This window comes from Polypterus senegalus, chromosome 11, assembly GCF_016835505.1.
Source record: "Polypterus senegalus isolate Bchr_013 chromosome 11, ASM1683550v1, whole genome shotgun sequence".
NCBI classification, from domain to species: domain Eukaryota; kingdom Metazoa; phylum Chordata; class Cladistia; order Polypteriformes; family Polypteridae; genus Polypterus; species Polypterus senegalus.
The window spans coordinates 113,303,272-113,317,995 of record NC_053164.1 but is presented as its reverse complement, the minus strand read 5'-3'; the positions used below and the strand labels follow the sequence as shown (position 1 = coordinate 113,317,995).

At 37.7% G+C, this 14,724-nt stretch overlaps 1 protein-coding gene across 1 annotated transcript in view; it reads left to right on the top strand.

Moving 5' to 3' along the window:
- The first annotated feature begins 805 nt into the window (after positions 1-805).
- Positions 806-14,724, top strand: part of LOC120538595 (transcriptional enhancer factor TEF-3-like) — a 158,075-nt gene continuing 144,156 nt past the window's right edge. Inside the window, exon 1 of the mRNA XM_039767984.1 lies at positions 806-1,073. Within this exon, the coding sequence (XP_039623918.1) occupies positions 806-1,073 (268 nt within the window). The remainder of the gene's footprint in view (positions 1,074-14,724) is intronic.

Genomic DNA, 14,724 nt, shown 5'->3' with positions numbered 1-14,724 from the left:
GCCCATTGTGCTATTATGTTAAGACAGCCCAGACTGGCACTATGTCCAGGGTTTTTTTCCCATTTTGCACCCGGTGCTGTCAGGATAGGCTCTGGCCTGTTATTGCCCCCCACCTTGCCCCCTCTTGCCACTGATTGGTCAATTATTTAAATGTAGTAGTTTTTGTAGTAGCGCAATTGAAAGATATGCGATGTGCGTCAAGCAGATATTGCGTGAAATATAATTAGTTTGCTTTACCGTTAAGTGAGGCATGTTCAGTTCATGACTAAATGGCATGAATTAATATATTTTATGCTTTTGTATTGCATTTCAAACTGTCACAAATATTACATGTCATATACTGAGAAGCAATGAAGCATTTGCTTATTTTCTTTTAATTATGACATGATAGAATTGTGCCCAAAAAAATGTATATTATGCATTGGATTGAATTTATAGTCATTTTGGCATGGATAGTCTTCCACAGGTATTAAGTGAAGTGAATAAAACTAAAAATTCAACGCAATGAAAATAAATAAGTTTTAGGGGACTGAACGTTTTCTGCAAGCTGGAAATCTGAGGAGTCTAAACCAGAAATTCCTTTCTGCTAGAAAGTGTCCAGACAAGTGCCCAAGTTGGAGATTACATCCAATTAAGGTTACACTGAGCTTGAGATATGTGATGAACCAAATCTTCTATGAAAGTAGTGTCCTCATTTACAAAATAATAAATGGAATTGCTTGTCAGGGGGACAGGGAGTGAGTAATTCTCTTTAGTTCTTTCCTTCTGGAGCATGTTTTTATCAGTTCATTATGTGACCTACATAATGGTATCACTTACTATTACAGGTTTTCCTGGCTCACCCACTCAAAGTGCCTCTCTGCCCAGCAGCACCACGTCGGCAGACTGGGTTCCCGTGAACTCCCCTGGGGGGAGCAGTGAAGCACTTAGTGAGTCGCTTGAGAAGCCGCTGGAAAATGACGCAGAGGGTGTGTGGAGCCCCGACATTGAACAGAGCTTCCAAGAAGCACTTGCCATTTATCCACCTTGTGGACGGCGTAAGATCATCCTCTCAGATGAGGGCAAGATGTATGGTAAGCTGCATGGAAATTTTTTTAAAGATGAAAGTACTCATTATTTTTGGTATTATTGCAGGATGCCTTAGAAATATTGCTCATTCAGTCTACTTTCATTTGTTTAAACATAATGTCATTTATTATATGTTATCCTCATTCATTATCATTATGTTACAGTTTCGAGACTCCTAAAGGTCCTTAAGGCTAGACACTTGTTCAAGCAGTATACAGCCTGATAGCTTTTGGCGTTGCTCATATTACAGAGAGTGATATGTCACATGAATGGAACAAGCGAGTGTACATTTAAAGAATTTCATTTTCACATCTATCCTAATTAGAGAAAAATTTAGGAAAATGTGTTTCTTACACATATCAGTGACTGTTGTGCATAAATTTTAAAGTCATGGTAGTTGTAGGTATGTTTCATTTAACAAAAAACATTTAATTTTGGAAAACCACAGTGATTAAAATTAGAGAACTGTTACAACTGTATTGCAAAAGAAGCTTTTTGGCAATTGCAGCTTCCAAAATTTAGTAGGAAGTATAGAGGCCCGGCATTTCAGTGACTTCAGCACTTCTGCAGCAACAGGACATGACCAATTTCTTGCCCTGCTCTGGCTAATTTTTTTTTCCACTCATCTTCCAGCTTCTTCTTCAGTTTGGTAACTGTAGTAGGTTTCTTTGTGATAAAATTGTCACCAATTATCTTCCAGAAATTCTCAATCAGGTTCAGATCAGGACTCTGAGCTGGCCATTTCATCACTTTGAAAATTGTCCACTTTGAATTGCTTCGCTCACTTTGCAGTGCTGTTAGAGGCATTTGTCAAACATAAAAATGGCTGTCTGAATGGATGATGCTTGCTGGGATCGAAGCTCATGTTGTTGAAGGAGGTTCTGATACACATTAGCATTCACCTTGCCATGTAGCTGTATGACAGGTGCAACTCATGATGCAGAGAAGATCACCCACACCTCTTATATTTCCTCTTCCAAACTTTGCTGACTTCTTCACACACTTTGAGCACAGTCTTTCCCCAATTTGATGCCAAAAATAATATTTTCCGTCCAAATCAGCTAGATTAAATTTGCTTTCATCACTGAAATGAACTTTGGAAAAGTTCTTCTCAGTCCACACAACATGTTCCTCAAACAAAGGCTAGTTTAACTTTTCTATTCTTCTTAATGAAGAGAGGGTTGGTCACTGTGGAGTGAGGCTTCAGTCCCAGTTCTCTCAGAGGATGAGATAAGATGCCGTGTTCAACACTGAATTGGCAAGCAATTCTAGCTGTGATGCTGACCCAGTCCCCTAATGAAAGTCCCTAATGTCATCTTGTTTTCTCATGCACTGATCTTCTACAATTTGGTAACTGTAGTAGGTTTCTTTGCCATAACATTATCTTCCAGAAATTCTCAATCGGGTTCAGATCAGGAACTCTGTGTTGGCCATTTTATCACTTTGAAATTCTCCACTTCTTAGAATTGCTTTGCTCATTTTGCAGTGTTGTAAGAGGCTTTGTCATGCATAAAAATGGCTGTCTGAATGGGCGATGCTTGCTGGGATCAAAGTGCATGTTGCTGAAGGAGGTTCTGATACACATTAGCATTCACCTTGCCATGTAAAAGCATGACAGGCGCAACTCCTGATGCAGAGAACATCACCCACACCATAATGGGAGTCTCCATAACTTCTTGTTCTCTCATGAACTGATCTTACATGGGCAACTGGCCTTTTTGAGGGGTTTGAATGACTTTGTTTCTTTGTACAGCTTCAATTTTCAAAAAGTAAACTCTTGGAATGACTAACTTCTCTTCCAATGGCTGAGAGGAGCAACCTGATGCTGAAACGTTTCGATTACTCTAGAGAGGTTCACCATCTTGACTTGATGTTGACTAATCAGTTTGCATTGCTTGGTATTTCAAGACATTCCCTGATTAGAACCAGATGTTAACTAATACAACTTGTCTAATTTTGATTGCTGACCTTCTTCAATTATCTTTTTTAAGTCTTTTATTTTATAATGTGGAATAGTTTTCAATGGTAAAATATGATTACAATAAGTTTCTTTTATTCATGTTGAGATAACATTTGATTCAGATAAGCAGTGACATTGGCAATTACAAAAATGTATTTTGCTCTCTAATTTTGATCACTAGTATAGTTCTAAACAAGCACACTGGTACCCTTGTAGGTTTTTTGTATTAAGGCCACTTACCATATTCTTACAGTTTCATATCTAGTTCATCACATGCTGGTTCTTAGGAGACTGGAGTTTATCTTGACAGCAAGGTAGGAAACAAATCTGGAAAAGGTGCCAGTCCATTTCAGGGCACAAACAATTCACAATACACTGTGGAGGACTGACGACTTCTTACTCTGGCTCTCACCCCCAGGCCGTCAGGAGGAGCTCTCCCGACAGCAGGATCGTGCCCCATAGTTCCAGCAGGGCATCATGGACCTTGTATCGTTTATACACAGCCCTGCTGGATACCCTGGGGGCCGCTGGGAGTCACTGTAGGGGGGCTCGTGGGCTCATATGTGCCCTATAACCCGGGAGTACGTCACGGTCACGTGACAGGAAGAAACGACGTGCTCCCGGGTTGAAGAAAAAGACTGTTTACCCTGACCTGGAAGGAATAAGGAACTGTGGACTGATTGGGCAGGAACACCTCCGGGTCAGGGTGTATAAAAGGACTATGGGCCAGTCCAGACACTGAGCTGAGCTGGGAGGAAGGAGGGCGAGGTGTCTGGGCGAGGAGGAGAGAATTGTGTTGTGTATTTTATGAGTAGAGTGGAAGGTGCTTGGTGCACTGTGCTACAGAAAAATAAAGAGTCTGGGACTTTTACCTGATGTCTGGCGTGGTACCTGAGGGTTCAAGGGAGCACTAGCGCCCCCTACTGCCACAACACATATTCTCTTGCACTGGTGCCATTTTTCAGTTGACAGGTAACCTAACCTATACATCAATTGGGAATCTGGAGTGCCTGAGTAAAAAGTCGTACATGCATGAGGAGAATGTGCATACTCCCCACAGATAATACCCCATAGGGGATTTAAACCCAAGATGCTTGATTTGCGAGGAAAGAGCTCTAACCACTATACCACCATGCTGCCCATTATTTACAGTGTAAGAAAAACTGAATTTCCTGAAGGTGTAAAGAAATACAGTATTATGTTAAGAAATATGATAACATTCTGAAGATAAGCAATCTGACCTAAAGAGGCCTGTGGTAGCTCTAAAGGAAATACATTCTTACATTTATAAAGAAGAAGCTATGTGCATGACAAAAATTGCTCAGCTTAACAAATCTTGTCTTTCAAGAAATTGTAGCAATTATTGAAAACATAAAAGAAAAACTCTTATCCAAGGTTCGAGGAGGCTAAAAATAATCTGTCTTTTGGCAAGCATAATTCCCAACATCACAATACAACTTGTACAATCAAGGTATAATGTATAAAACTAAAATCTGACTCCACAGCAGGATACAGAAACTATTAAATCAATAAAATACAATAAAATTAATAACAAAAAACTTAATAAATAAGTGATAAATAACAGATCATTCTCTCTATCCTGTTGTGGAGTCATTTTACCTTTGACTAGTAGTGTCTCCACAGGTTGACACTTAAGATAACTTGTACTAACAGTTTTTTGTCCTCTACATGTCACTTTTGAATATCCAAGTTGACCAAGTTGCACTGTGTGGTGAGGAACTATGCAGAATTTAACAGGTTATATACAGTATATAATAGGGCATTTAGACGTTTTGTTGGGTAAGGATAATGCCATCTCTATGGTGAAGCATTTGAGTGGCAGCACACTTCCTAGAGGATGACTGCTACAGTTTGCTTGAGACTTGGGACCTGGAAGAAAATCTGAATGAAATCAGACTGGATTAATTTAAAAAATAGTCACATTGGATTATGTTGAAATGGAATGTTCTAGTGGAAATTCTGATATGTATGCACTGTGACAGGATGACAGATAGACAGAAAGGGGCACACATTGCAGACTCTCAATGTGAATAGTTAGCATGGACTAATCTTTAAAGAGTCATGGCTGTGATTTTCTGCCCAAGATGCCTTTGCCAAGTACTGTTCTTACATGGTGCTGCTAAATGATCCATCTCCATAGAGGTTTCCTTTGCTCCTTCTAGCTTGGAGATAGAAGACTTGCTTTCAGATTTCTTAGTGTATCTAACCTGGTGGCTATCCATTATCCATCAATCCATACCTTCAAATATTTAGAAGTTATATACTGTTTACTGTAAAAGATGACATAATCTCATACTCAATTGTTAAGAGAATGTTCCAATGATGTTTGCACAAACTGTAAGTCAAAATAATTTACTTTTACTGAGACTCAGCTAGACACCATATGAAAAATCAATTTTCTATTTTTCCATCCATTTTTTAAATCTGCCTCTTCCATTACTAGTTTGTGAATCTTAGATTATCCCAAGCAGCTCTGGGTGCATGGCAGGAGCCATGTTTGGGGAGGACACTAGATAACTGGGACATACGGGGATAATTTAAAGCCATCACTTATCAATTTAATACAACCACCTATTAATTTACTAGGCCAACTACATCTGATTTTAGAATCACTCAGGTGCTTGCAACATCCTCGTAGCAGGTAGCCACAATCCTTGAAAGGGACATCAGTTCACACCTAAGCACATATCCACATAGGCCTGATTCAGAGTCACAAAACGTATATATATCTATGTGACATAAGTGGGAAAATTGGGGTTACAGAAGAAAACCAACATGGCCATGATGAGAATGTGCAAAGTCCAACTTCAATGCAAACATTTTGAGTATAAAAACTTGAAAACAAAAACGTAGTATTTACTGTCTGTATCCTGAATTAAAATACAGGTAGTAATATAGTACATTTATGAATGAGACATACCAGGGCGTCCCCAAGGTTTTACACAGCTACAGAGAAGCAAGAAAAGAAAGCAATATATTATGCAAGTGGCCCTCACAGGCTCAATTATGAGTCTAATAAAATGACTGTTTGCAGAGGACTAAGAATTAAGAACTACAAAAAGGACATAGCAGCACTAGAAAAGGTCCAGAGAAAAGCAACTAGTACAGGGGTTAAATTATGAGGAAAGATTAAAAGAGCTGAGCCTACACAGTTAAAGCAAAAGAAGATTAAGAGGTGACATGATTGAAGTGTTTAAAATTATGAAGGGAATTAGTACAGTGGATCGAGACTTGTATTTTAAAATGAGTTCATCGAGAACACGGGGACACAGTTGGAAACTTGTTAAGGGTAAATTTCGCACAAACATTAGGAAGTTTTTCTTTACACAAAGAACGATAGACACTTGGAATAAGCTACCAAGTAGTGTGGTAGACAGTAAGACGTTAGGGACTTTCAAAACTCGACTTGATGTTTTTTTGGAAGAAATAAGTGGATAGAACTGGCAAGCTTTGTTGGGCTGAATGGTTTGCTTCTTCTACTCTTCCTGCGTACTACAACTGATCACCTACAGAGGAAACAAAACACCACACAGAGACATAATAACATGATAGATAGAAAAACACAAAAAAGACGCAATAAAAAAGATTAAAGGGTTTGGTGGAAGCACAAATATTTTGATACGAAAGACAAGCACATGTTCTTATCATATGACAATACATAAATGCATAATTTCTGTCATGTTGATGTCACAATAGCACAAAACCCTTGGGAAATGGCAGTAAAAGTAGAAAATGTTGACAAATGAGAGCAATAATGCACCTAGGTGCCTATCAAGTTGACAACATACATTTCTGGAGTGATACCATTTGTGATCATCTTTTAAAAATATCTATTTAGAGGTGAACGACACACTGCAGAGTTCTTAATTCATTTGATGATTAAATTCAGCTATGTCAGAATATCAATGTAGATGTAACATGTACTGAATAGGATGCAAGGTTCATTTCTGCATACATTGTTTAAAAAGATCAAACGAAGCATGATACTCAGTGAATATAGCATACCGAATTCTTCTAGAACGGGCAGATGTGACAGCTTACTGTCTGTTCAGTCACTGCTCACAGGGTTAATCCAGGGTGATTCCTCAGCGCGGCTGTGACAGGATCTGCAGGAATGGCATGCAGTCAGGGATGGAACGAAGAGTTCAAGGCAGCACACGGTGTAACACAACACCAGAATAGACATTTACCCTTTAAGTGTTTGGCGGGGAGAAACAAATAAACACTGGGGTACTTGTCATGTCTTGTATCTGCAGCCTTCATGCACCTGTCCCTGTTGTCTGACTTTTTTGGCCAGCCTCTTTCTCATTCCCACCCTGGCACTCTTTCCCTCCCCTTCCAGAGTGCAATTTGAGCTCCCATTTATCATTCGGCTCTTGCTCTGCCAAAGTGTGACAGGTGGGCCCATCTTTTCACACTGTCTGTCTGTCAGTCAGTTTGTCTGTCAGTCCCAACTAGTATTTCATGTAACATGCCTTTAACTTCCCATTGTGACCTTGGAATGCCCTAGCAGGGCCTTGCCTGCTGCCTTAAAGGTGGCTACAGACTGTAAGTCTCCTTTAATTTAAAGAGGATAGTGTTAACCTGTTTATTCCATGCTAGCATTTTGCAAAGTTGCATATCTAATCAGGATCAATGTGGTTTATTTAGAATTACATTTTGATTATTTCCTATTAGACATAGTACTGTATATATTTGCTGCACAATGCTTTTCAATCTAATGGTGTTGTGTGCCACCCTGCTTGAAAAGTCTACATTATGTCTAATGTGATACCAAAGGACATGGGTTTAATTAAACAGAATGCTTAGTTTTTTTTTTTTTCTTTTAAAATACTTCCAGTATGTCCGGTTATGAGATTAAAGTTTCTCTGTATGGTTTGTACAGTGTTTTGTATTTCCAGCAGTAGTGGACATAGGGTTTGAAGCTTTCCCTGAATTATATACACCATAATGTCATAAGTGCCAATATGAAGAGCACTGGATCTGTTTATCTGATTTCACTCACTAATTTTTTAAACCTGCTCATGCCATTAAAAGTTAGCAGATAAGCAAAACCTACACTAGCTGCTTTGGGCACAATACAGAAGCTAGCATTAGGTCACCACAGTATGGTGCCATCCACCAAATAGTCTGACATACCTGTCATTTGGGAGTACCTGGAAAACTCACGATAAGCTGACAGCATTTCTATAACATTTAAAAACATCTTAAAATCCCTTCCTTTTAAAAATCCTAGAGTACAGTGGGATAAGGATCTCTTACTCAACATTTCAGAAACGGAGTGGAAGGCAGCCATGCACAGGATTCACTCGAGCTCCATATGCGCATAGCATACAATTATTCAACTTAAAATGATATATCGAGCATTTCTATCTCGTTTAAAATTGTCCAAAAAGTTTCCAGGGCAAGATCCAACCTGCGAACGTTGCAATCAAGCGCCAGCTTCACTGGGCCACATGTTTTGTTTTGTACCAAATTAACATCATTTTGGACCAAAATTTTTAAATGGCTATCAGACAGCCTTGGTGTCACAATCCCTCCTAACCCACTAACAGCTGTGTTTGGTGTTCTTCCAGATGGGTTTAAAGCAGAGAAGGACAAACAAACTGTAATTGCTTTTACTTCACTATTGGCATATAGACTTATCTTGCTCATCTGGAAGAATCCTAACTCTCCCCTTTTAAGTCAGTGGGTAACTGATGTTAGTTACTATTTGAAATTGGAAAAAAATCTAATTCCCACTTAGAGGATCTTCACAAAACTTTTTTAAAACCTGGCAGGATCTAATCAATAACATATTAGAATAAGCATTTATATTGGGGAAAAGACTCCTTTCTCTCTTTACTACTCTTAACAGTTTTGCTCTGGTTGTTGGCCTTTCTCTCATTCTCATGGGTGGAGGTTGATTTGACTTTATTTCTGTTAAGTTTGACTTGATTGTTTGGAATGTTATATGCTTTTAATAAATTCAGCAAAAAAAAAAAACTCACAATAAGCTGATCTAGGATAAGGATCACAGGGTACATTGTAAGCATGGTGAGGTCTTTGTGTTACACAAAAGGTAAGTAGCCAAAATTCCTGAAAAAAACATGCAAGTTCTGCGCAAAAATCGAAAAAGCTAGGATTTACATTTTGGAATATGGAGATGTGTAGCAGGAATGAACACCACCAGGCAACTGTAATTCCTTTTTGTTCTTTTAGATATATTGGATTTGGGTAGAAATCTCATAAACAACCTGGTAAATATGGAGGTGATACTAAATGAGTTGGAGTAGCAGATATCTGAAATCAGAAAAATCCCTAATGACAGAACCTAACAGGACTTCAAGTGAGATATGGAAAACTTTAATGAAAACATAAGCTGTGTTTTACATAGAGGTAAAAATATGAAGTACGACTACACCATGGTGGGATCTAGAGTTAGAAAGTGTGCATTATGACAAAGAGTTGAGTGCTTTAGTAGACTCATTTCTGTCCTCCTCCATCAGAAGAGATGAAGAAGGATAGCAGGATGCTGAGTTAAATGGCATCTTTTGTGCAGTACTAGTCAATGGAGCTCGTCCTTAAGATGTGACTGTAAATTGTTATGTGAAGCAAATATATTTTAACGTTATACTTTGAGTGCAACCATTAGTTTGAAATGACCTGTATGTTTGATACAATGTGCTCCATTGGGCTGCTGTTCAATGATATTTGTGTGCTGGTTAACTTAGCAGTGTGAACCATGAAATAAAGAAGAAGGACCTCCTTTGCATCCCCATTATTGGCTGTGTCATTGAATGTACTGTGAAATTCCCAAGGCCGGATTAAGACCTCTGTAGACGCCTGGGTGTTGAAACTCATTACCCAAACCCCCTCAGTACCCCTACCAGGCACACACTTATGCTCACATATTATGAAAATCATATATATTAATAATAAATCACATACAGGGACAGAAGTAAAAGACAATACAAAATATTAAATGCAGGCCAACTCAACCTTTCTTTTTTGTTCATTTGTACATTACAAAGAATGTGACAAACTAACTGATGACTGCAACATCACATCAGCGGTAAAATGAACTTTCTTCTGATATCGCAGTTAACAAACATTAATTAAACATTTTTAAAAAGCCATTACTGTGTTGTGGATGCAATATTTGAGCTTACAAATTAAAACAAAATAAAATAAAAGGGATTATTTTGTTTGGATTCGGTGTTGTCTGGTTTGTCTTATCTCCTGCAGTGGTCTTCCACATTGTTCCCATCTGTGTCGGTTTTATCGGACTACACGTTGATGCTAAAGCTGCTTCAAGCAGCAATATTAGCCATTTCCTGACTATCTGTAAGGTCAGTTTCATTAGTCGCTGCTGCAGTGTTTATGGCTTGCTGAAGTCATTATTTGCTTTATTTTTATAAAGCTGCAAATGTCAGGTATAGTTTCCAGGAAAACAACATCTTTTGCTTCTCTCTCTTGCATTTTTTCTTTTGTGAACCACTGGGCCCTTGCTGTGAACAACCATCCATTTTGTGGCACAGAAACACATGAAATCTACAATTGCATAAAACTGACCCATGAAATACCTGCTCTGATCACGTTTAACCCTAGCTTTTTATTTAGGTCTAGGTTTTTAATAGTGAGGATTGAAGTGAGCTAGGGAAAGGCACTGAATAGCAGATTGCTGTCTTGAACAACTTGGACTTTTCCTGTTGTTAGGCTATTTCTTTTTTTTTTTGTCACACATGCTATGACCCCTGTGCAAGCAATGTACCCAAGTCACCCTGATGGTAAACCAGGTTATGTATATACCATAATAGTTTTAGTCTCAATTTATAAGTAATAGTTCCCAGGGCAAATCACTTGTGAGGCCCTCACTTGACATGTTGTGGTCTCAGTATTACACAAAAAAAGAATTGACAGAGCTAGAGAGAGTCCAGAAAAGAGCATCTACAGTGATTCCAGGTTTGCAGGAAATTAGGTATGAGGAGAGACCGAAAGAGCTGAATCTTTTTAGATTTGCTTAAAAGGCCAAGAAGAGAAAGGACAGATACATAAAGGGGATGACAACACTTACCTTAAAGCCTTTCTCCAAAAATTAACCAGAGTCATGCAAGTATTAGAAAGTATATCTTCATGAAATAAGCTAGAAAGTAGTGTCATGTGTACTTTTCTTACCCTGAAAATTTAAGATGACCAGCAATAGGATACCTGTGTTTTACTGAATGGTGTGGTCTCATCAGGTATAATTTATATATGTGTTGCATGAACAAACTGGAAAACTCCATAAGTGTATAGCTCACATAAACATGCTGTATGATTATCATGCAAAATGAGATCTTTCAGGTCATAAAAGTAATCAGACCAACTGTCAATGGAAAAACCTGCACATTACTATCACATTTTATTGCTTTGTTACATCATGAAAAGAAGATGAGTAAACCTTTAATTCATTCAGTTAAACTGTGCATACAGTATAAAGTGAATTGCTTTGGGACTTTGAAACCCATCACGTATTCAACCTGTCACAGTTTTTGACTGCGAATCAGTAGCATTTGGAATTCACTTTCTTTTTAATTAGGGTCAGGGTGAAGAAACAGTTCATGATTGTTGTTACAATGCCTTTAAATGTCAATGCCAAATAGATAGATAGATAGATAGATAGATAGATAGATAGATAGATAGATAGATAGATAGATAGATAGATAGATATGAAAAGCACTATATGATAGATAGATAGATAGATAGATATTTTTATTTTATTTTTAAAATGACCTTTATTATGAACATAAAAAAATTATTAACAATATATACAGTCAAATGACAGACAAGTCCAATATTCAGGATAAAATAAAAAGGCATACATCAGACTACCACCACTACTCCCCCTTTACACTCCTCCTACTCCGCACATTAATAAGAAAATCAAAATCAGTATTGTTCATTTAATTTTTCAAAAAAAATTTTCAAAACATTTTTCTTTTGCTTATGATGCCTGCACCTTCATCATTGTACGTATTTAACTTGCTTTGTAAGTCGCCTTAGATAGAGGCATCTACTAGATAAATCATAAAAAGATTACAGCCAAACCTGTCTGGAGTGTGAGATTATTATGGGGAAGGCTCACTTCCACACTTACATACATGCAGAGTCACTAATAAACTTAACTTGCACATGTTTTAGATATTGAAGAAAAGTGTAACCCCTGGAGAAATCTGTGCAGAAAGGGGGTACAAAGTGCAAATTCAAACTAGACAGTGACCAGGCATTGACTTTATCTAGGGCTCTGGAGCTCTAAGGCAGTGTTTCCCAAACTCGGTCCTGGGCACCCCCTGTGGCTGCAGGCTTTTATTCTAACCAGCATACTAATCAGTGACAATAGCTGATAACACTGATCTCATTTAATTAGCTGGTATTTTTCTTTTATTCTACATTCAGAAAAGCATAGCAGCGTGCATTTTACATTTATACGACATTTAGAAATATTTCTGCTTTTTCTATAGATTTAAATTTTTATTTAACTCTAATTTTTTATTTTAACTCTCTTTTATTGATTTCATTATTTTTATATTTTGCCCTTTCTCTGTGCAGTTTTTTTCCCTTTGTTGTATCTTATTAATGACAAAAGTGAGCAGAGCAGACACGCTGGCAAACAACACTGAATAATCAAAGGCTGCAAGTACTTTAGCATCAGACCCACTAATTAGTAAATAATGGATTAATTAAACAATTAGAACACCTAGAAAAGTAGATTGAAAATCAAAATTAAAATATTGTTAAAAAAACATTATTCCCATCATATAACTGGTTGGTACATTATAATATATATATATATATATATATATATATATATATATATATATATATATATATATATATATATATATATATATATATATATATATATATATATATCCATCCATTATCCAACCTGCTATATCCAAACTACAGGGTCATGGGGGTCACAGGGCGTAAGGCAGGAAACAACCCCGGGCATGGCACCAGCCCACCACAGGGCACACACACACACCCACTAGGGGCAATTTAGAATTGCGAATGCACCTAACCTGCATGTCTTTGGACTCTGGGAGGAAACCCACACAGACATGGGGAGAACATGAAAGCTCCACACAGGGAGGACCCGGGAAGCGAACCCAGGTCTCCTTACTGCAAGGCAGCAGCGCTACTGTTGCTATATATATATATATATACACAGAATTTGGGAAATAACACATCACTTAATTAGCCCAGGAGTCCAATTAAAAATAGAAGCTGGTTGGAACAAAAACTTGTACTTGCCAAAGGGGGTTCCCAGGACTGAAGTTTGGAAACACTGCTCTTAGGCACTAATGTTAACAATAATAATTCATTACATTTATATAGCGCTTTTCTCAGTACTCAAAGTGCTATCCACACAGGGAGGAACTGGGAAGCAAACCCACAACCTTCCACAGTCTTCTTACTACAAAGCAGCAGCACTAGCACTGCACCATTGTGCTGCCAACTTACCCAAAAGTTATCCTAGTGTCATTATGAATGGGTCCAGTATTCCAAAACCTAACATAACATTCTCAAACCCACTTAATCTAATTCAAGGTCACAAGGTGATCATAGCCTGTCTAGCAAAAATGTGTGCCAATGCTGGAAACAACCCTTGATGGTTCAGCAGTCCAATGTAGAGCCCACTCACACAACAACAACATTTATTTATATAGCACATTTTCATACAAACAATGTAGCTCAAAGTGCTTTACATGATGTAAAAAGAGAAAAAAGACAAAATAAATAAGTAAAATTTGGGAACACTAAATAAAATAGAATAAAAGTAAGGTCCGATGGCCAGGGAGGACAGAAAAAACAAACAAAAAAAAAAACGGCTGGAAAAAACAATAAAATCTGCAGGGGCTCCAGGCCACAAGACCACCCAGCACCCTCTAGGCATTCTACCTAACATAAATGACCTCAATCAGTTTTAGGTGCATAACAGCAGAAGGCCGCCTCACCACTTCTTTTAAGTTTAGCTCTTGGAATTCTAAGTAGACACTCATTTGAAGATCTAAGGTTACGATTTGGAGTGTAAGGTGTAAGACATTCTGAAATATAAGATGGAGCAAGATTGTTTAAGGCTTTGTAAACCATAAGCAGTATTTTAAAGTCAATTCTGAATGACACAGGTAACCAGTGTAGTGACATCAAAACTGGGTAATGTGCTCAGATTTTCGTTTCCGAGTTAAGATTCTAGCAGCTGCATTCTGCATTAGTTACAATCGATTTATGTCTTTTTTGGGTAGTCCTGAGAGGAGTGCATTACAGTAATCTAACCGACTGAAAACTAAAGCGTGAACTAATTTTTCAGCATCTTGCAGTGTTATAAGACTTTTGCTATATTTCATAAGTGAAAAAATGCTGTCCTAGTAATCTGATTAATAAATGATTTAAAATTCAGGACAGTCAATAGTTACCCCTAAATTCTTTACCTCCATCTTGACTTTTAACCCTAATGCATCAAGTTTATTTCTAATAACCTCATTGTATCCATTATTGCCAATCACTAAAATTTCTGTTGTCTCTCTATTTATTTTGAGAAAATTACTACTCATCCATTCGAGTAGTCACCCTACTCATAATCACTTAAATCCAATTGAGAATTGTGATAATTAACCTAACACTCATGTTGTACACAGGACCTGTGAGAC